Raw genomic sequence first — 23,103 nt, forward strand, 5'->3', positions numbered from 1 at the left:
GTGTTTTCGACCACTTGAGGCTGGAGCAGGTGACGTCAGCCTGGTTGTGTTGCACACTATCTTGAAGTGAGCTTCAGAATGTGAAAGCATGCACAAGAAAATACAGTACATCACATTTGTTGAAGGACCTGATACATTAGCAATTATATTTATGGTCTTGGAAATTAAAAATGAAATTATGTGTAGTGGATTGAGTAATGATCAAGTAAAACCTCAACTAGTATTCTAACGACTGACAATCAAATATAAAAAATAAACTATTTGTCTGAGTATCTTGTTTTTTAATGTCAGGCTAGTTTTAGACATTGTTGCAGTTTCTGTGGTGTACTAATTTACTGTCATTATGCCAGCAGACCACAAAGAAGTTTCACAAATCATACAATCTTTTTCTGCATTAAGAGTCATCCATTGGTTTCTTTTATAACTCTTACTATGTCTTGTTTAGGACACATTGCAGCTCATTGTCTGTTATCTCCAGACTGCTCTGAGGGATAAGAGTGTGCCTGTGTCCATAGTGCACACTGAAATGTTTTGAATTGACCACTCCTATTATAAATATTGGATTAAGACTGAGAATACAGTAACTTCATGTTATTACGTTACAAAATGATGAATAGAAGACACTTTTTCCTTAGTTTTAATTAAAAGTAACATTCCACAGAGCTCATGCAACAGTGCCCCAAAAGTGTTCTTGTTCATGGAAAATAAAATTGTTAAATCTTCTTCAGAAAAGATCTTAAATTTTATGAGGCTTCTTTGTTTTTAAGTAGAATGGGATTCTATAGTAATGAAATTCTGAAGGCCACAACCCATTTGTATGCTTGCAGTACCCTTGGTGTCCTGGAAACCAAAGCAATAATGTAATATTTATGGAAGTGCACTACTAGGTAGTTCAAATGTCTGTCACCAAATATATTAGACTTCCTTACAAAAATATAAAATAAAAAGGTGTTGCAGCTCATATTTATCATTATTCACATTTTTTACTTTTGCTCCAAAGTTTTTTAAACGATAATAAGGATATGGATTTATTATTGGAAAAATACATTTGGTTGTAAAACTTCTTTAAGCATCCCACCTGCAGTAAATATTTCATTAACACATGTAACGATAAAGCAAAACTTCAACTTGCCAACCAACATAAACTTTAAAATAGGCACCAGACTGGCAGCCACCATCAAATGCTGCCTTTGTTTCTGGCTACTGGTTACACAGGCAGTTCAGAATTTGGATTTCATCTGCGCTCGAGCCTATTCTGTCTTTCAAGCAATATATTGTGTGTGCTCTTAGTAGGAAGGGCTTGGACATTAACTTCTTAAAACACCAAGACCAGCAGTTTCTCATCTTACAATGGCAGGAACTGGAGACTCTTGTCATCAGCTGTGGATGCAGGTATTGCCTGTAGTTTAAAATATCATTTGTTAAAATGACAAAAAAAAAGAAGCAGAGGTGGCTTATAAAGAAGAGTAGAAAATGTACAAAATTCTCTATAAAACTGTCCGAGGTCGATGTATATTTTTTCTTTTCTTTTTCTTTTTCCTGAACGTGCTCCAGCATACAGGAGCGTCTTGTTTAAGCCTGGTTCACACTGTTAGACATATCTTTCGACAATCAACAAGACATATCTTGACTTCAGATTGCCCTTAACTCCCATTACTTTTCTCATGGCCAAGGGAGGTAACAAGAGTCTGCAAGACTTTCAGCATGTCTCTTTCCAATTGTTATGATATCTGTCATCAAAGACAGGCATGTTTGGCTAGACATAATTAATTTGATAAAGTTACATTCCAAAGAACATCCTTTTTCCAGTTCCAAGTGTCACATGTAATTTCTAATTATATGAATGCTAACTCAAGACTTCTCCTCTTGTTTACAGGTGTCCTAATCCTGGTTTTGATTACATTGTGACACTTTTAAGTTGGTATATAGATGGCTGGCCTACCTATAGAGGTCTTAATACTTCTCAAAAGAAAAGAACTCGCTCTTTGAGAAATTTGCCTGTGCTGGCTGAAGTTTTGCAACTGTATTTTCTCAACAGTTCCAATAGTGTGAACCAGGCTTTAAGCAGCAGAATCCAATTGTTAACCGAGATATTTTGAATGACTTCAGCATTGAGGGATTCTGGAAGTTTGCAACTTAGTCATCATCATCATCGTCGTCATCATCGTCGTCGTCGTCATCGTCATCATCATCATCATCGTCGTCATCATCGTCATCATCGTCGTCATCATTGTCGTCCTCCTCCTCATCATCGTCTTCGTCGTCATCGTCCTCAGTGTTCACTTTTCCTGAAAGGACATCCTCGATCCAGTCCTCCAGTTCCTGTGCTGTGGGAAGATCCTCATCGTCCGCGAGATCCATCCACACACTGTCAGCCTGCGGGAGAGAAAGGTGAGGAAGGGCATTACAGAAACAAAGACTGTGGGGAAAGAGTTTTACTGTCCCTTTAACTTGACAGAAACCTCCTGTCTGTGTAGTGGGCCAATGGGATGGACAGTCTGCCCACAGTTTGTCTTCAGGGGAAATTAGGACCAGTATGTTCCACTATGCTGTTTATTAGGACCCATCTGAATCCGAATACAAACCAAATTGTCTTCAACACAATAGGGTGACTGATTATACAGTATGACCTTCAGTAAAGTACTGTAATACATGAAATTGCAATATTTTAAATTGTAAATGTTTTAGGTAGGTGGTTGGTCTAATTCCACTTATTTGTAATTGAGTAGCTTGTGGAAAATGTTAAAAGGTCACCCTGGATATATAGCATATATTATTAATATTCAACAGTTACTTTTAAATTGATCTTTGCTGTATATAAACAAGTAGCAGAGGGGGGCCATGTTCTTATTCACAGACCCCATTGTGGGCCTAACAGTGTCAGGACCCAAAACTCTGGTGATTACACACAGTCTTTTGGGTTATTAAATTTTTTTATTAGATACCAAAATAGCAGTGACAGGGCAAGCACTGTAGAACTTACATCAGTAACATTCACCACTCCAATCTGAGGCTTGAAAAGGTCAATTTTGAACGTTCTCTCCCAATATGTAATCAGCTGAAATGAGAGGAAAACATTTATTTGAGTAAATGCTGTAGAAATATAACGTATTCACATGAAGAAGACTTTTTATTTTGCCATTTCTTTTTATTCACACTAAGTTGTCACCACCAAGTATTCACAGCCTTAATTCATTTATTGAGAAAATTGCAATCATTGTTTCACTTGAATCCGATACTTTGTTCAAACAACATTCCCAAGCAAAATTCTTCTGAATGATCTGAATCTGCATGAACCCCACATGGGTAAAAACTGTATCTTTCTCATCTTAGAAAACATATTGTATTTTTGCAGTTTGAATTGTTTACAAATACAGTAAGAGGAATCCTTGCAGCTAGTTATGTGCGAAAGATAAGTGCCCTCCTGATTATATCCTATTTAGCTTATCAAATAAATGTCCATGATTTGTCCATGATTTGTGTTCAGAAATGCTGGAATACAGTAAGAGGAATCCTTGCAGCTAGTTATGTGCCAAAGATAAGTGCCCTCCTGATTATATCCTATTTAGCTTATCAAATAAATGTCCATGATTTGTCCATGATTTGTGTTCAGAAATGCTGGAACTGAAGAGTTTTTAGACATCCAGTCGACATTTTGCTTAAACTTTTTTTGCTGCCTGTTAGCTAGTTGAATAATTCTCAGTAGGTTCCCTGGAAGAGGAGGAGATTTTGCTGATTGTGTGTTTCTATAATAGTAATCACTGTCTGTTTTGCGCTGCCCACTTGTTTCCATATCAGATGCTTGATCATTGAAACAACAGTAATTAGAAGGATACAGAGTTAACACTCATCTCTATTTTTGTCTATGGAATTAACAGGTGACAACGGGGAAATGTCTACAATGAAAGATTTCAGCTCAGTACTTACGAGCTCATTGGTAATGCAAATCAACTACTTCAGGACCAAGGGTGAGAAGTGTCTTGAGGTGCTGCATGTTGTGCTTACTGTTTGTACAACAGGGTTTCTGAATTCTGGGCCTTGTGGATATCTGGCTTTATTCAAGCCGAGCTCCCAGTCATTTACATTGAACCGAAATTACTGTATCACTATCTCCATATTCAATGTTCCCCAGTTCCCCAGATTTGGACAATTTAAATTTTCCCAATCCTGGCCTGGGCGATGTGTGAGTGTTTGTACTGGAACGGGACAGCTCAGAGGAGTGACTCCAGTGGCCTGGGCAACGTGTGAGTGTTTGTACTGGAATGGGACAGCAGCTTGAAATCCTGGTTGTGATGAAAATTATCACTGAAAAAAAGAGTGAGGCCAGCTCACCAAAGGAAAGTCATCCGGGTCAATCCACACAATGCTGAGATCTGGGTTGTTGGTATTGTCTCTTGCCACTTCTTTCAGGATCTCAAGGAACTCAAAGCCATCTGAAGTGAAAAATGAATGAATATATATAGTACCTGAATACAATTAATTATTCACTGTGTGTCCCACTCTGAAAATAGGCCTGATTTCACATTAATATTACACTGGTCCTAAGTGAATGCTACAATTCTGGTAGTATTAAATGTGAGCCTAAAGCTCCCAAACAACACTGCTTAAAAACATTGAATTAATTTAAAATTAACTTTGCACTTGTTTTGTTTGGAATTGTACTTTATACAACTATCCGGACTGTCATGGCAGCAACATTCAAAACTGCGCATTTTCAGATGTTGCCTCCAAAAAAACCTGAGCCACGTTACACTGCAACACAACACTACTCTGAAAGTCAGTTGTAACTGCTGTCTGTTTGTGTCAGACTGCTGCCAAACAAAACAGCAGTATCAATTGCTCATGCTCCGCCTTTGAGATTCTACAGGGCACAAACTTAGTCTTTGACAAACTTGGGGCCCTGGTATGATTACCTGAGATGCTATCTGCGTGGAGTTCTACCTGTGCTAGCATAGGTTTCCTCTGAGTATCTATTGACTGTCTATTGACATACTGTTACATTGACTGGTTTCTGGGGAAATTGGCCCTGGTGTGAGTGTGTGAGTGTCTGTGTGTGTCCTGTGATGGACTGGCATCCCGTTAGGGGTGAAACCTGTCTTACACCTGTTGCTTGCCAGAATACACTCTGGTTCCGCCATGTCCCTGTACTGGATAAAGCACTTAGAAAATAGATGGATGCATTATGTCCTTTCGGACTACATAACATCACACGTGCAAAAACGATAAAGCCTTCTTTCATCCGTCCATTATCAGAAATCCACTTATCCTGGCAGGAGTCGCTTCGATGGCAGCACTCCAGTCCCTCATAGTAGAGCCCCAGAGAAAGGGACGGTTTAGAGCAGCTTAGCCAGCATTTCTTTGGCTGATAGGAGAAGACCACAGCAACCAGCAAAAACCCATGTGGGCACAAGGAGACCAGAAATCCCCACAAGGGGAACCTGGCGCTGGCATCACTCCCAGGACCCTGGAGCTGCGATGGGACGGCACTAACCACCGAGCTCACTTCCACGCCTAAATCTCTTTTATACCCTGACAAATATGGAGCCATAAACTGTAATCTGTTCCACTTTACAGCCCTCAGACCAGAACAGTGGTTATAAGATGGGGGGCATGCTTTCCTTCAACAGGGTCACAGAAGCCTTACAGTGCCTTAAATGAGAGGCAGTGCCAACTGGAGGAGTGATCCCGTTCTCACTGACAGCAAGGTCAGTACAGTCTCTGTTGCCTTACAATCTGAGGACAGCCTGGACATCTCTAATCCACCCAGCCCTTGGAGTGTTTGTCCACACAATGACATAACCCTTACAAATTGATCTTGTCTGGTCTGCAGGCCCTGGACTCTTCTTGAATCAGCACCTTTACCGGTTCAATCACTCGGAAACTCCCAGATGATCTGGTTGACCATGTTTTATTCACACTTACCAGGATCTTCTTCTTCTGCGAAAGCAACAATATGAATTCCATCCATATCATCCTCCTGGGAAAAGAATTTTCATCAAAATGTTTGCATCTGACAAATTGATTTGAATTGATTGAAGTGATTTTTCAAACCTAACACTGTTTAAATGCGATTGTTAGCCCCATTCAACATTATACATGCACTTGTCTTAAGCTGTTATTGAACATAAGAAATTACTGCACTACAGAAACTAGTCTGCTTACATTTACTCAATGGCTAGAATGTCCATTGACAAGGTCTGCACTCAGGGGGTTCTACCCTTGAACAATTTTAAACTGACAGATAGCGGTTAAAACAGGTGGCACTTGAAAATAATGTGCTCAGTACTTAATGAGATTAATCTGCTTTTGGCTCACTGTCAGTCTCTGTGGTGCTTTCAGTCCTGTTGCAGTGCCTGACAAATTGTCACATTTTCATTCATTTCCATGCTAATGGCCTGTCTGGGTTTATTCAATTGTATTTGCTCACTTTTGTGTAAACTATGAAAACTAAATTTAGTCTGCAAACATCATTGAAATAAATTTCACACAATGAAGTCAAAACGTCAACAGCTCAACAACGGCTCAAATACAAATCAAGTATCAATTAACACTACTGGATTACAATACCATGATCCCAGATTCAAGTCTATTTTAGATTTGCGTGGAGTTAGGTCTTTCAGCTACTCTGTCAACACCTTCTTTGGAACAGTGATAATGGGTGGGGTTGAAACAGAATCATATAAGCTTGTTTAGGGTGATGTAATTAGCGGAGTACTCCAAGGATCTGTACTAGCATCACTAATCTTTCTGATTCATATCAATGATCTATATAGCTGATATACAGTACTACTCAAGTTTGCACATGGTACCAAATTAGGAGGATTATCAAACACAACAGAAGAAGCAAATGAAATTCAAAATTGTAAACCCCTGTCAGATTAAATTTAATCTATATATATAAATTTGGGTTTTGCATGCAAGTAGTAAAAACATAAACAATAAATATAAAATGGGAAATGCTAAATTTGACAAAGCTACTTAAGATAAGGCTCAATGTTGATATGTAATTAACATCCTCAAGCTAATGCGTGGAAGCAATTAAAAAGGCAAAGAAAATGCTAGGATATCCAACTAAAAGCAGAATTTAAAACAAGGGATGTCATGTTAATATTGTATAATACACTAGTAAGACCTCATTCATAATACTGTGTTTGATTTTGGTCACCATTTTATTTAAAAGATATTACTGCTCTGGAATCTCTGGAGGCTAGAGAAGACGAACTGCATACATTCTGAGGCTTTAGGGAATGTTCTACACTGACAGACTGAAAGAACTGAACCTTTTAGTCTTGAACAGACGAGACTACAAGGGGACTACAAGGGGACTTGATACAAGTATTCAAATTCCTCAGTGACAGTCCTGCAGATTTCTTCAGAACAAACATGTGATTTTAAAACTGAGAACAGGGGGCATTTTTTATCCATACAAACTAGCTATGTTATTGAAGGCGATACCCTTGTTTCTTTCACAAAATAGTTGAATAAGATCAATTAAAGCCCATTACATTAAGTACTGTTTACTACTAACTACCAAATGGGCTAGACAGGGCAAATGTACTTGATTACATGTTATTTATGTTATGTTATTACGTTACTGTTTTTGCTATTCTGTTACTGTCTATTGTCTTATCTTCTGTCCTATTTATATACTGCACCTGAGTGACTAATGAGAAACACTTTTCATTATACTATGCACCTGTGTAAGTTTAATGACAATAAAGTTGAATTGAATTGAATTGACTTGAAATGGCCTCCTCTCATCTGTGACCTTAAAACCTCTAATGTACTTCAAATTCATGTCAAAGGTCTCTGAAAATCACATTTCGATTTTCAGAAAATGCATCTATGAATACTTGAAGCTGAAGGCAATGTACTGACATGAATGAGAATATGATCAATGATGAATCAATGTTTGCAATTTTTGTGCTATTGAAAAGCCTGACCTCCTTTTCAGTGCGATCTGTCGGTTTTCTAAAGGGTTGACATGTAGCAGTTCCTGGTATGCAGGTCCTGCCAAGAGTCACACAGCATGCCACTGCATTCACTAGAACACACATGCAGTATTCACAGGCAGTTTAATAGAACCTCATTTCTAAGTGAGATCATCTTATCAAGTCATAGAAGAGCATTGGTTCTTACCCATGTTTCAAACATATCTTCAGCACGTAGCTTTCTCAGAGTGGGCCTGGAAAAGACAGTCATTAGAAAATACAAGTCTGACCAGTGGGAATTGTTCACATCCTCAATGGGAACTTATTCCTTGTTAAACCGAACTGCACTTCCGAGCAGCTCAAGAGATGAAGATGCTTGTCCTGAGCACAGGCTGAGCTCTATGACCCAGGCAGTTTGAGTTCAAACCTGGGTCATTTCACTATCCAGCTGTAACTGGGAATCCCCATGGAGGTTTATGATTGGCTGAGGGCTTTCCTGACTTCCCTGTAATTACCCAATAGCCTAGAAGCTCATGGTGATGTCAGTGTCAAACATGCCTCTCCTCCTATCAGTGCAGAACCTCCTGTACTGCATGGTCAATGCTGCAGTGTGTCCTAAGATGAGTGGACAGTTCAGTTATTTTTCCTTTCATGTCTTCAATTCGGAGCCATGAATTTGGCGCGCAGCAGAGTTTGCAGCAGACAGAGAAGTGATTGCACTGCAAGGCACTGCAGGGAAGCTGCTATGTGACTGAAGATGATCAGACTGATGGGGTTTCAAGTCCCCCAGTTCTCTCCAGGAGTATTGTCTCAGAAAATCTGAAAAGTGTGTTTACGGATACACCACTACAGCAAAATAAACAACCTGCCACTGCCAGAGGCATCCGTCTAAAATAATATGCTTCCTTAATATTCCTTTAAATAGCTTTTTATATCCATCCCTTCATTTTCTAAACTCTGTCCCAGCAAGTAACGTTTGCAAGGCAGGATACACCGTGGATGGAATGCCAGTCCATCGCAGGGCAAATCTGTTAGGACTGACTAACACACACATTGAAACCCGGACAGTTTTCCCAGAAGCCAATTAACTTACCAGAATGTCTTTGGACTGGATAAATCCCACGCAAACACGGGCAGAACATCCAGAACTCCACACAGACAGCACCTCCAGAAATAAACTCAGAGCCCCAGCTCTGCGAGGAAGCAATGCTAAACACTGCAACACCGTACCACCATACTGTTTTATATACTTTTCATAAGCAAGAAAGGCTACGAGCAAGAGTAGGGATTTTGGCCCATCTAGCCCATTTCCACTTTGGCTAATACTTAACTCATACTTCTGAAATACTGCTATGTTGAAATACATTTCCAAGTTGATTGTGCTGCACATATATGATATTGTCTTGGCTAAAACGTCCTTTACCTTTTGTGTTCATTCACAAAGTCTACAATCTCCTCTTCTGTGTGTGGCTTTCCTGGAATAGTCACCGGCTCTTCCATGAAAGGTTCATAGAAGTCCACTTCATTTATTTTCAGAGTAAGTTGCTTTGCCACCTGAAAGAGAGCAAAAAGTCATTCTGTGTCTTGATCCACAAGGATGGTTGTTCAGGCGATAAGGAGTTACAATGGGGGACTACAGAGAGGAGTGAAAATTGAAATTGAAAAGAATGTGGAATTTATCTGACAGAAATCACAGAATACCCATTTATTGGGTTAATGACAGAGATAACACAGCATTCCCATTTAAAATAATGTATCTGCTGGGGCAGCTAGTGATATGAATTTACATTTAAATCCTTTATATTGCCTTGTTTGCCCTGGGGTTAGGTGAAGAACATACTCAAATTGTATTGAAGTGATGAACCAACTGATAGATGATGTACTGGACTTGTTCACCTCTGATGGCAAAATGGAAAGACTTTTTATGAAATCCATTTGTTTTCATCAGAGACATTATTCATCTTTTTAATTCTTTTGTTATTCACATGCTTACAGATTCATCATTTCAGCACATGGTGGTGGAGAAAAAAGGAAGCATCACTTACTCCTTTGTCAAAAGTAGCAAAGAACTTAATATACGGCTGAAAGTGTTCTGCAGCCTCTTGGAAGGCTTTGAAGTCTAGGAGAAGAGAAGAGAAAAACATGAATTGTGTCACAAAAAGGTCAGACCTCATAATGAGTGGCCCAGGTTTCCCTAATCCTACACTTGTCCTACAGTACTTCCCTGACACTGGTGTACCTCCAGAACACACATCTGAGTGGCAGGACTGTTCTTACAATCACTGGCTTCGTAAAGAGCCAACTGTAAAATACGCAAACGGCTACAAAAACTGTTGAGGCACTTCTCGCCATCAGCAAATGTTACTTGCATTTAGTCACACATCAGGTCCCTTCTGAACGCGAGGCGAAATTTAGACAAAAGCTCCATGTGTTTACTTTACACAGAGTGCAAGAGAGCTCTTTCTTCTGTGATAGATGGATAGATGTGTACAAGATCATAAGGAAGGTCACAAATGAGGAGGCCATTCAGCCCACTGCTTTTAGCTCATTTAGATACTAGCAGTTTGTTGATCAGAGGGTTTAATCCAGAAACCACGAAGAAGCCAGGGTTTCAGCTTCAACGACATGGCTGGGCAGCTTGTTCCACACTCCCACAACCATTTGTGTAAAGAAGTGCCTCCTGTTCTCCGTTTTAAATGCACTTCCTTGTAGTTTCTACTATAGATATTTTTCGCTTATAGTATACACAACTGCACTGGAACAACTTCTCTTAAGCCGTTTATTTAAGGCTTGTTGAATGAAACTTGTTTTGCATAAAGTTTTTTTAATCTAACTAGATGCATCTTATCAACATGTACACAAATGTGCCAAATGATGTATTCATGTGAAATCTAAAAATGGTTTTGGAGGTCTGTCACTACAAAGCAGCTCAGCTTTCAGCAAGGGGTATTTAAGAAAAGGTTACATGATCATCACGTGTCCTTAAAAGAAGAGCAACATAATTGCTTCAAGATTACTTGACTAGCAAAGAAGCTATTTAAAGCTTTGTTGTCACAAGGGGAAACTGACAGTCTTCGTTGCAGAAATCTATATCTATTATTGGCTGTTGTTGTTAATGTTTTCCTGCGTGCAGATAAGTGCCAGTTGGGAATACTGGGCATACATGGAGATGGGACTGTTAGCAGGCATAACTGATTTTCAGCTGTGACACTATGTATAGATGAAAGTTAGGAAAAAATTATATTACCTGCATCTGGCTCTATGTATATCACACTTAATGTACAGCTCTTAAATAAATACATAGTTATTAAGCTGAAAAGTAACCAAGGCTTGCCAGTTCATACATGCTGACTTAAATGGTAAACTTAGAGGTTGAGAGAAATCAAAGGATGTAATTACTCTTAGGTTTTTAACACTTTAACAATAATCTGACATACTACTGGATACAGTGGAAGGAAGAGGTATAAGAGAACATGCAAAAGACAACGAAAGACAAAAAAAGAACTCACGCTCTGAGTCTTCGTCTTTGAAATACCCAATGAGTTTGATGTCTTCGTCGATGTTATCAAAAGCTCTGAGCTCCAAGGTGTTGCTAATGAGCTCCACAGGGTCTTCCAGCAACTGGTAATGAACAAAAGCGTACATCAGCGGGAATGAAGGAGGCACCCTGCACTCGCGGCACTAATGAAGACGGCCCTTTCCTGGGTTAGGACCCATGTGCATGGAGGTCCTTCACAGGGCTGTTATGTTCCATGTCATGTCTGACATATCCAGATTTAAAGAAATTCATGCCTACTACAGCCGGTTCAGAATGTGGCACCAGCTGCTTGAAGTATAAACCCTTTATCATTGTTTGTCGACCTCTTCTCTATTAAGAGCTGCTTCAAAAATACCAATGCTATTAGATAGTTATTGCACTGTAAACCCTGAAAATGTATATGCAATTCTTTGTTTCATTTACAGCATTTAGTACAATTACAGCATTTACTGCCCGTGTTAAGTACACGGTTTTGAGATCATGTGATTTATGCATATTATTGGTAAACCGTTAATACAATCATAGAATTAACGAAAATGTGCTTAGCAGACTCTCTTTCTATTCCCTTTTTTGTTTTATGATCATTGGGTAGTTTCTGTTTGTTTTTACTTTTAAAAGTAAGGAAGAGCGCTGGACTTAAAACAGAATTTTAAATGTAAAAATGGGCTCTTAAAGTTTAATCATTACAGGCCAGGGACTATATTCTTTTATTGTAGAAAACTGTACACTTAATACTAATAGTGGGACCAATGACACTCTGACAGCACCACCTGCTAAAGACTCTCCTCACAAATTTGTGAAGCCCTATGTCTGCTGCCTGTCCGATTCCCTGCTTGTTTAGTGCCGTAGCTGATGTGACTCATTGAGCTCCACATGGACTAGGTTGTTGAACCAGAGTTACTGTCTGCAGTAATTGGAAAAAGCATCTGGCTCTTAAAGGGACCTTCAGGAGGGGGTGCCATTATCACAAAAGATCACTTTTTCCAGCATTTGAAAGATATCATCTGTCTTAGTCTGACAGTGCAGTATCAGCAAGCAGGGGGAAAACCTGAAGCCACAAAGGAAAAATTGTGGCAATTAGTTGCTGGTGAAACACTGGGGGTAATAATACTAGAAGTGACTGGTGAAATATTTCAGATGTCTAGACGGTGTTCCAGAAGATAAATTCTCTCATCTTATCTTTGGAAGTCTGTCCCATCATGAGAAAAGCAAGACTTGATGTGTGGCACATCAAACGTGCCTTTTAGTGAATCTATTTTAGTATTGGTATCCTTGATGTTTGTGTAGGGGTGGGTATTACATGTGTATATGTGTACTGTTTTTTTTTAATTGTGGCTTTTAATGCTCCATTTTGCTGTTAACGTCTTAAATAGAGACATTATTCACTGTTCTTTCACAACCACAGTGCAGATACAACCTTTTACCCTCCCACACACGTTCTCTTTTCTTGCCAAAGAGAAATGGCTCTCAGAAGACTTCCAGGACACTGCTGCATGAAGTGAGTATCCGTAACCCTATGAAGAAATCTTTCTCTTTTTCTCAAGACTCAGGCAAGACCTTCATTATGAAGGAGGCTCGAACTGTTGAAACCCCACTCCCACTCACGGGTTATATCTCTACCACAGGTCCTGGGGGAGGCTGCTTCTTTTGTGCGGCACTGATGAGCATACTATACTCTATGTCTTTAAGTCCCAGGTGACTTAGCCATAGTCATTGCGTTGAAAGAGCAGTGAAATGATCCAGGTTATTAAGACATTGTGCAGTGTGTATTTCTGAGTGCACAAGGCTAGAAAGAATCTATTAAGTGGTTACCATATCTTGGCATTCAGCGTAGGTGTGCACTGTACTGTACAGTACTGTATATATTGTATGTTTAATGTTCACAGACCAAAACAAAAAGTCTGATATATGTAGGTTCTCTGCAGGAACTGTATGCAAAGATTTTCAATATGGAGGTCAGTCAGACTGAGTACATACTGTATTTTAATTGTGATCAGGACAATTACAGTATGCACCATGCTTTCTCCACGGCAACAGGTTCGTTGTTGTCTATGTTAATGCCCTTTTTTCATTAAAGACCCATGGAGATTCCACCTGGCTGTTTCCCCTCAGTCTATCTTACATCCAAATAAATTAGAGAAGCCCATTTCATCCCCTTGATGTCAAAAGACAAAAGCAATTTTCAACTTTTCCCACCAATACTTACATCTAAAAGGAACTCCACCAGAGTGTCCGCAGAAAGCTCTCCATCAAACTCTATCACGTGCTCATCTTTGAACACGTAGATGCTGCCCTCTTCTTCCAGACCTGAAAAGGCAGGAGAGATAAGTCCGCAAATTAACAGTGATTTGAGAACAGGCTGGTTCCAGTTCCAGGTGTTCCCCGTTATTCAACTGTAAAAACATTCAGATTAAGGATTCAAGTCTTGATTAAAATAATTTACGTTCAAAATTGCGTATACAGTACATCATTTGTAACTCAACTACTCAACAAAACAGGATATCACTGAATGGGGATGGATACCTTTGCAAGGCACTGCATGGTAGTTATTTTTCAATTTGTTATATAGCACCAAAACGGAAGTCGCCAAAACTGAATAAAAAAATAAATGGATGTCAAAGGTTATCAGCAGAAAGGCTTTTATAAGTGTGAACATGCTTCCCGGGGTTTGTGTGATATCACTGGTGCTTCATGGACCAGGCAGCAACAGGACTGCATTAACAAGGAATGATAAGATGCTTCATGCTTCATGTAAGTGAAGTCTGTACCACTTTCTTCTGTAGCACATATAGGAATATGTTTTCACAGTATTAATTTCACATTATTCTCTGAAGTTGTCAAGCCTTAATAGTCAAAGATTGAATAAGAAGTGTTCAAAGCAGCGTTAGCTCGCCTTCTGTTTAGAAGTAGTGGTGTGTTTTCCAGAGCTAGTGTAGGGAGGGTCTGGAGAGACTGGTATTGAATATAATCACCATAGAACAGGCTTCGTCATAACCGAGGAAAACATTAAATGTCAACAATCTTTTCTTAGCTTACCAAGTTTTTTAGCTACTTTGGCATCTTTCTTGGAATCCACCATCCCGAATCCTACGTCTTTGTCTTCTAGGACTTGTGCGGCCAGCTGAAGAGAAAGACAGAAACCAAGGACTGAGCCAGGTAAGGGCTCACAAGGAGTTACAAGCAATAAATCAAAAACGCAGGACCTGTAGGGAAAAGACAAAAGAATTGAACAATATAATTGGTGCATGAGCTCTGCCGACTGATTACCATAACAAAAGAAAAAATCCCATTCCAGCTTTTCTATCAGCCTCACTGTCCCTAGATTGTTAAACATGTAAGAATATACTGTATTGTTCTTCAAGAAATGACTAGATGAGTTAGTCTGTATATACTGTATACACTCTGTGTCTGCTCTGCAGATAAGTGCATTCTCTATCAAGGTACAGGCAGTGAAAGAGAGATTTGCTTAATTCTTATATCTAACTCTATAGAGATGGGTGGATCATTCTCAGTAGCACAATCTACTGAATGCTATTAGACTGGACAGAGTGGATACAGACAGACAGGGTGATAAAACAGTGACTCCTGCCTCTGGCATTGTGACTGTGATTCTAAACAGTGCTCTCTTTGGAACCCATAATAGAGAAATGCACTATTTTCCAAATATCACCCAAATGACATAATGTACCTCCAGCAACCTCATTTACTGTATCTCTTGCCAAAAATGCCAAACTATCTACGCTGGGGAAACCGGAAGGAGACTAGGAGAACGTTTCAGGGAACATGTTAGGGCTGGGAAGATGAAAGACTTCTCCAAGCCCATAGTTTCTCATTTCACCTCAGACGGCCATGATCACACTGATCTCTCTGCTTCCGTTCTCAAAGAAGGGTTTCTCAACTCTCATAGTAGAAAGACAACAGAAACTAAATTTATCCTGAAACTAGGTTCACACCTTCCCCCTTCTCTCAATGACCGATTTATTTTAGTGTAATCTTCTCTATTCTCATGCAGCACTTTGCACTTCTTGAGTGGCCTCTCTGCCCCTCCTGCCTCCTCCCCTCTCACAGCTTTTGTTCTTCTGTCCTATTTAATCTATGCTGTCTGCCCTGTCTTTCTCACACCTGAAGAAGGCTTCACAGCCAAAACGTTGTGTTTTCTCTCTTTTCAGCATGGAATAAACGTATGACTTGTTCCTATTTTCCAAATACTGTGTACCAGCTCTCATTCAGATGATATGTGTGTGAGTCTCTTACAGCGTCAATGTGGGGTTGCACTGGAGAGTGGTAATGAACAGCAGCTGTTGACTTCAAGACGGAAGTCAATTTAAATTTAAAAATGAGGGTGTGTTCCAGGACTCTCAAGAGACTTTCAAACCTTGACTACAATACAAACTCTTCAGAACATTAGATCTCTCCACAGTCACTTATGTTTTGCTTGGCAGATCAGGCCACGCACTCTCTTTATTAATATTGTATGTATCATTATGAAGGTAACACTCAGTAAGACTGAGCCCTGAGAACAGACAGCTTAACATTTATTCACATGGAGAGATTAGTGCTTTATTTTATTTACAGCCCATTACAAAGAAGTCTGTAGCAAAAACTACAAACAGCACGTCTCTAGTGCTGAGAATTTCAGACAACTTTAAAAGAGCTGCCTGAGGATGTAGTATTGATTTTGCATGGGTGCAAACATTCTCTTGTTGTGTAAGAAGAGTCCAGATGGTTTCAGGGAATGAAACGGGGAATGGGGACTTTGTTTTCTGAATAAAGAAATGGAGTGATTGTAGACACACAAGATTAAACTTGATTTAGTGGGTTCAAGTATTCCAATTTATTTAAGTGTTGCACAAGCTTAGTTGACAATATTTCGCTACTATTAAAGTAGCACTCTAACCAGTAAAAATGCACCATGAAATTGAATAGTGAATTGGTTAAAGATAAGATAAAGAGATAAAGAGAAATTGTCTGTGAATAGATTAATCTTGTGTGTGTGAGGCACAAACACCAATTGGAACAGTGACTGGAGGGGGGGAGACAATAGAAAATAAACTCATTAAAATTTCAACGTAAACCAAGTTATAAAGATTACAAGACGCATAAAAAACAAGACAGCAGATGCAAACACGGGTCTCGTCATGTGCAGCACGCCCGTACGTTATGTGGAATTACCGATTCGATTTATTACACTCCCCCTCCTCAATCTGGAATCACTGGAGGCTGCAAGTCAGAGCTGGACGGAGAACAGATGCCGCTCACCCTGAGCGATGCAAACTTCAGTGGCTTGTTCAGCCACAGGGGGGCACTTAGCCAGTTAAAAACATACTGTAAGACAGGTCACATACGAGAGGAGGCTATTTACCCCATTTAACCTGTAAGGTAGAGTACAGCACTGCCGCTTGAGAATTCCTGCAGGTACCCGGGCAATGGCGTGACCCTGATTCGAATTGGTGACGCTCAGATTTTAGGGTGCTGCTGCGGTACGAGAACATGGAAAGAGGGGCGAGATAGCCGTGCTAACCTCTGTGCCAAAGTGCCAACTGTGTGCATAATAAATATACTATTTTTATCAGTGTCCTAAAAATACATACACAGTATATACTGTTATAAAATGAAATTAAATGTCACTCAGGGGACCTGGCCATTTTATACGCTTGTAATTGGAGCCTCTATTAGGGGATCCAGGAATGTTTTTTCATCATGAAGTTGCCACAGTGAGTGACGTGGAGTGGCTGCTTTTGAAAGTATACTTTTGTATGTATTTGGAATCCAGACACCACATTCTATTCAGGATTATTAGAAAATTACCTGCAATTTTGTCCTTCAAAGTCTCTGTAGGTGGCAATTTTGGTTTGCGAAACCAGACTATGATTCATATCCTCTGAATCTACCAGTAAATTTTTAAGTCTGTTTGCTATTTACTTTTTCTCCCAGTTACTGGTAAAACTGTTTTACATGAACTGCATGAATACTGCATGTTAGATACTGATATCTTTAGAACTTTTTCTTTTTGCTTTCAATGCACTGTTAACCTCCATGTTTTATTTTTTAGAATGAGCATGTGCATGAAAAGACTTTGTTAACTTTAAATATGAGTATATTATGAGGGTTAATGAAAATCAGATTGCAGATTACAGTTTCTCAGTTCTTCACAATAGGTCAGAAAGAATGTATTTTTAATGCTTTCCAGTTTAAAAACACTGAGCAGAAAAAAAGACGTTAACAGCCCAAGGACTATTTAAGGAGAAACATGTGCAGATACAAATTAAACTCAATCTCTGAGATATTTATTTGCAGCACAGCCCAAACACAAATCGAACCTGCCACACCAGAAAACTGGTCTCTTAAAAGCCCAGAGGAATGAAACTACCTCCTGGTCTCAAACGACTTTCATAGATACACATGTCAAAGTGACTGGATCTCTTTAGTCTTGAAGATTCAAGACTATTCTGAGCACTTGAAACAGCTACTTGGAATCCTGAAAAGTACAAAGTAGTCCAATAGTAAGACATGAACTTGAGCCCACAGAAGCAGCAGATACAGTAAACCCGCTGTGCTGTAGAGCCTGCTTTGTTGCACCGGTGGTTTGAACACTCTTAAGCATCCAAGGAAATGATACCACTGCAAGTGAAATTCAAGAAATGAGATGTAAGGCAAAAAACAAGAGGCACTTCTGTGCACACAGACAAGCATCTAGAAGGCACTATCACTCCATATTGCTGAAACAATATCTTCCTTTCCTTGTTGTGTTTTCACAATGAACTACAGTACACTAAACGTCTTCCACAGCACCCTCAGTATCTGACCAGCATTAATAGACTTGATCCAAGCCACAGCTTCACAGGGGTACATGCAGAAGCAAATGAAATGGGACCAGAGTCTCAGACACAGCCTGGGGTTCCTCGGAAATGTAGTACAAACACAGGTTGAACCCAGCATTCCCTATATTCTGGGGATATGAGAGCTCAAGGGAGTGACACCACAAGTGCAGGCTTGGTGTACTCTTCAAGCCCTATTATGCACTCTAGGATGCAACAAAAGACTGACATAGAAAAACGGGGAAAAGAACAGGTAATATAATCTATTTTTGCAAAAAGTGATCTATTTTATTTATAGGGAGAAGCATGCAAGTCGCTCTGTTGGTGTGAACAGCCAGAACACGTGTGGCCTTCAGGGTCTGACAAATGGCCAAGACTCAAGTAATAGAGCTAAGAATAAAGATCTCATCTTTCCTTCATCTGCATGTCCAACAAAGGGCTGAATGCAGTTCATGCCCATTTTTATCACGACAAGTAATGTTCTTAGTAAAAAGCATTTAGCAAGGAGGACCAGCTGTGGTAGAACTGGGCCAATGGTCTGTCTAACTAGAACTAAATGAATGTTTGGATAGGTCACCACTCACTTTGAAACATTACAAAGTGATGTGTCACTGTAAAGCTAGACTGGATACTCAAGCTATTTCTTCAATATGGAAATTGCAAGCCTTAGAAACACCAGCTGAAAAGGCAAATGCTCACAATTGTCTGGGGCACCTGTTCTGCTCCTGCCCTAAGCTGGCCCAGTTAACCAACCCTGTTGAATTTTCCCAGTTAAATATTCTTTGCAGTAGTCAAACTAACCCATTCTGGTTACAGAACTTGTTGGTGCTGTCAAGAGTTCTCTAAAACTGTAGTCAGATTCCCTGACTTTTGCAGCTTGACTTGGCAGATGTGCAATTCATTCAATTTCAGACGGAAGCTTTGATTGCCTTTTTCTAAACATCTACATCTTCAATTGACCCTTAACTTTACTGCGCATCTCTTTCCCAAGTCATAATTTGCTTACTGATTTGTTTCTCAGTTATAATTCATCTGTTCTATGTTTGTTGCTCTTATTTTGGCCCTTCTTCCTGAATTTCCAATCATACACATCTTGCAGTTGCCCACTGTTAACTGTGTATGAAAAGACTTTGTTAAATATTAGTATATTATCAGGGTTAATGAAAATTCCTATCACCAAAGGCTTTGAAACAGGGAGTGCAAATGTTCTCAGTTCTTCACAGCAGGTCAGAAAGAATGTATATGTGGAATAACTACGCTGCATAGCTGTCTGCGTTTGATTAAAAAAAAACATAAGATTTTACAATAGGCAAAGTTTATGTCACAAATGTATGATTTTCCTTTCACATGCATCTTTGAATTTGCTTGTGAAATATTAAAATCCACAGAATGACTAGATAACCAGTTCAATTATTAAATAAAAATCTCTTCCTGTATAAAACAAAATGGCATTAGGATGTCTAGCAGCAGTGAACCACAATACTGTATTTGAAACAAATAGAACTTAGAGGATACTCAGATAAACAGGAACTAGGACTGGATGGAACTGAAGTAGTCCAATTGAAAACTTTACAAGGCACTGCCAGGGACTTCATTACAGGTCTCATGATCTGGGGATTTTTCTGACCCAGGTGGACTATGGCTGCAGTTCTGTTGCCTCCATGAGGAGTCCAGAGAGGAGAGAAACAAAGTGGGTGTCCAGGCGCTGTGACTGACCAACTCCTTACCACATCCGTCAGCTGGAGATTTACTAGTGTGGCTTTTCATCTCTAAAAGTTGTTCCCATGATTTTGACAGTCAAATAGGAGAAGATAACAGCGTTTTTGACGTAAGTAACAAATTTAGGAGCTTATAGATTTTTCACCGCTCACTAGTTGGACTTTGCTTTCTGAAGACAGACCCTGGAAGCAATATGTCAGCAGAAAAGAATAGGAGCCCTAATACAGAACCCTGTGGGATGCCTTGGTTATGGGAATCTTGTGTTGGTCACAAGCTTCCTGCCCTGAACAATTACATTGTTGTAATACCCTTAAATGAGGTACTTCACATGAATGACTCCGCTAAAATACCCAGTTGTATAATTTGGTGCAAATATGGTTTGGCTTGAATAAAAGTGTCATTCAAAGTAATAACTCAACCTGTGGCAAGAGACATGGTGAAGTTATCCAGTGTAGGTTAGTGTTAGAGCATGCAGTCAGATGCTGTTACATAACAGGGGGCATTTGGAAATCCCCTAGGATGCTCAATAGCTTTAAATTTTCTCATGAACTAATGTATTTCCTTTTGGCATAGAGGAATTCACTGATGACAAACACACTGGATTTGGCCCATTATCACAGGACCAATGCCGACATCCTTATTGGTCAGAACATAGAACAGGTTCCTGCAATGGGAGCTGGGATACTACTGAGACACCTGGGGAAACAATGTCACAGTATTATCTGAAACTATCTGATACCATTAGGCAGAATTCCTCTGAGAACTTCAGGAAGAAATAAAAATACAAACATAATGTCACGAGCAGCAGCAATGACAAAATAAAACATCTAGCACAAAAATGTAGTGGTCCATATTGATGATAAAATTGGATATGTATTAAAATGACTAGATATGTAATAAAAACATAAAGTAGGTGTGCAATTACTTTAAAGTTGCTTTTAACCCCCCTGCTTGGCATAATGCACCTGTTACTTCACATCTCCAGACAATCCACATTGCTTCACAAAATAACATCAGGCCTGTGAAACCCCAGGTATCTAAGAGCAGCATGTCAGTGTCCTGCATGATTAGGGTGTCTGGTTCCTTCAGCACTGAGCACAGCACCAGGGCCATACAAAGATCAGGCCCACAAACCAAGTGGAATGACACGACTTCTGCAGGAGCAATGCTGGAAGATGTAGGTTGAAATAAATTCATTGATTCTGTACATTAATGCAAGGAACTTGTTGAAGCTGAAGCAAGAATAACTAAAGTTGAATTAAATGGTGTGATATGATGTACAGGTAGCTCACACACGGGCATCAGGCAGCAGATATATTTGAAAAATATATACATTAATAATCAATCTTAGGTTGGCGGTTTTGCTTAACTAAGACTTCAATGTCTCACCTATGTAAAGAAATTTAATCCAAGAAAATAATTGTGCAGGTAATTTATGGCTTTGATATACTGAATAAATGTAGATAAAGTGTATTTGAATGAAACTGATATAACAATTAAGCTGAACACATGCAGAAAGGCTTTGCAGCACAAATAAGAATACAAAGTGGCACACAGAAATATTCCTGACAAGCATTGTAACTATTTCTTAGAGAACTAAAAGCTTATTTCCACCTAATACGTACAAATGAATTACTTATGGGAAGACTGAATTACTATCAGTATATATTTGTGCAAGTTGTAGCACTTGACAAAATATGAATGAATGCGTTAAAAAAATGTGAGTTAAAAAATTAAAACAACCTTACACTTCTTGTAGGAAACTAAAAACATTTTTTTGGCTGATGAACCTCTTCAGGTGTGAAAACAATTCATACTGTATGTTTAACTCTTAATTCAGATATCCTCTCGTTATGGTCCAGAACGGATTTTGTGAACTTCTTCTTCATGGTCCCAGACACTACTGTACATACGGAGAGCAAACTGCCATAATAGATGGAAAAGCAAAGCCAGTTTTGGGAAGAGAGACGTGTGAGAAGTATGAGCCCTTTGCAGAAGGTTAGCAAACAACTTCTCAAGAATAAACAGACAGCTGGCAGCAGAGTACTGCCACAGCCTGACCTTGAAAGCAACAGTATGAGCGTCTGCAGAGCGGAGAGGCACTGATCCCTTTGGAACAGGCAAGCACACATTCACGATCCCTATCCCAAACCCGATAAAGACTCAGTCTCCTTCGCTGCTCCTGTCCTTACCTCCAGCACCATTTCGGTCATCTGGAACTGTTTCTGATGCTCCTTGCTGGAAGACCTGGATTCATGGTACCAGAGACACAGCATGTCATATTTTTTCAGCGCCTTCTTATAGTTTTTGGCGTCAATGTCTATCACCCGATCTTTCCCATCGAAGCTGGGGAACTCCAGCCCTTCCTCTGCGCTGCAAAGGCAGGCTGATAGATAGAGGCAAGGCAGCAGAAGCCAGATAGTCTTCATGCTGAGGCAGAGGAGCAGCCTGAAAGGAAGCCCGTGGAGAGGAGAGGCTCAACTGCAGCAGGGCCAGCAGGATGGGAACCCTTTAATGTGGAGCTCTTCTCTGGCTCTAGTTATTCAGCCCTCTCCTGCTCCTCATGCCAGGAAAAGGCAGCCTGTCCCTCTCAGTCTCTGGCCAAGACAAAGAGAGAGACAAAAACGACAGGCGATCACAATCTGCAAGCTTCAGCTCGGATACCTTACATAGCTGTGCCCTCTCCCCTGCCATTTCAGAACCATTTTTAGGAAGCAGTTGTTTCGGGCTAAAAATAAATGCAGCAAATCAAAAGAGGGCAGATATGACACCATTAGGGATTCGCCCAGCCTCTTTATCAGCCCAAGTGATGAGCCCTTTGTAAGATCCTGAAAGAAAAAAAAATTGCTTAATTAATTTACATCCAAAGTGGGATAGAAGAAACAACACTGAAACCTAGAGTGCAGCACTGCATTTTCAGTTATATATATATATGTATCAAAGATAGATTTTATTCAAAGAATTATTAATACATTAGTAAAACAATCAAATATTGCATTATACTAGGGATTCAAATTCTATTTTCACTATATTTCATATTTGAATAAAATACTTTTAAATGAAAAAATACAGAATTCTTATTTGTTACCTCACTTGT

The 23,103-nt window shown here is 39.6% G+C and overlaps 1 protein-coding gene across 1 annotated transcript; it reads right to left on the reverse strand.

The window, feature by feature from the left end:
* Positions 1-621: 621 nt before the first annotated feature.
* On the reverse strand, positions 622-22,677 carry casq2 (calsequestrin 2). The gene is made up of 11 exons (XM_006639039.3): positions 22,199-22,677; positions 14,506-14,590; positions 13,676-13,776; positions 11,441-11,552; positions 9,977-10,050; positions 9,355-9,485; positions 8,140-8,185; positions 5,923-5,977; positions 4,333-4,433; positions 2,984-3,058; positions 622-2,376 (listed from the first exon to the last, which is right to left on the reverse strand). Exons 1-11 carry the CDS (start codon positions 22,433-22,435, stop codon positions 2,137-2,139), a joined length of 1,257 nt encoding a protein of 418 aa, XP_006639102.2. The 5' UTR covers positions 22,436-22,677; the 3' UTR covers positions 622-2,136.
* Between the last annotated feature and the right edge of the window lie 426 nt (positions 22,678-23,103).

The sequence above is a fragment of the Lepisosteus oculatus genome, chromosome 15 (genome assembly GCF_040954835.1).
Source record: "Lepisosteus oculatus isolate fLepOcu1 chromosome 15, fLepOcu1.hap2, whole genome shotgun sequence".
NCBI classification, from domain to species: domain Eukaryota; kingdom Metazoa; phylum Chordata; class Actinopteri; order Semionotiformes; family Lepisosteidae; genus Lepisosteus; species Lepisosteus oculatus.

Coding starts and splice junctions, on each gene's coding strand:
- casq2 (XM_006639039.3), bottom strand. CDS start 22,435: ATGAAGACTATCTGGCTTCTGCTGCCTTGCCTCTATCTATCAGCCTGC. Junction 8,186..9,354: donor TTTGTGAATGAACACAAAAG/GTAAAGGACGTT, acceptor TGTCTTTTCCAG/GCCCACTCTGAGAAAGCTAC. Junction 4,434..5,922: donor CGCAGAAGAAGAAGATCCTG/GTAAGTGTGAAT, acceptor TTTTCACTTCAG/ATGGCTTTGAGTTCCTTGAG.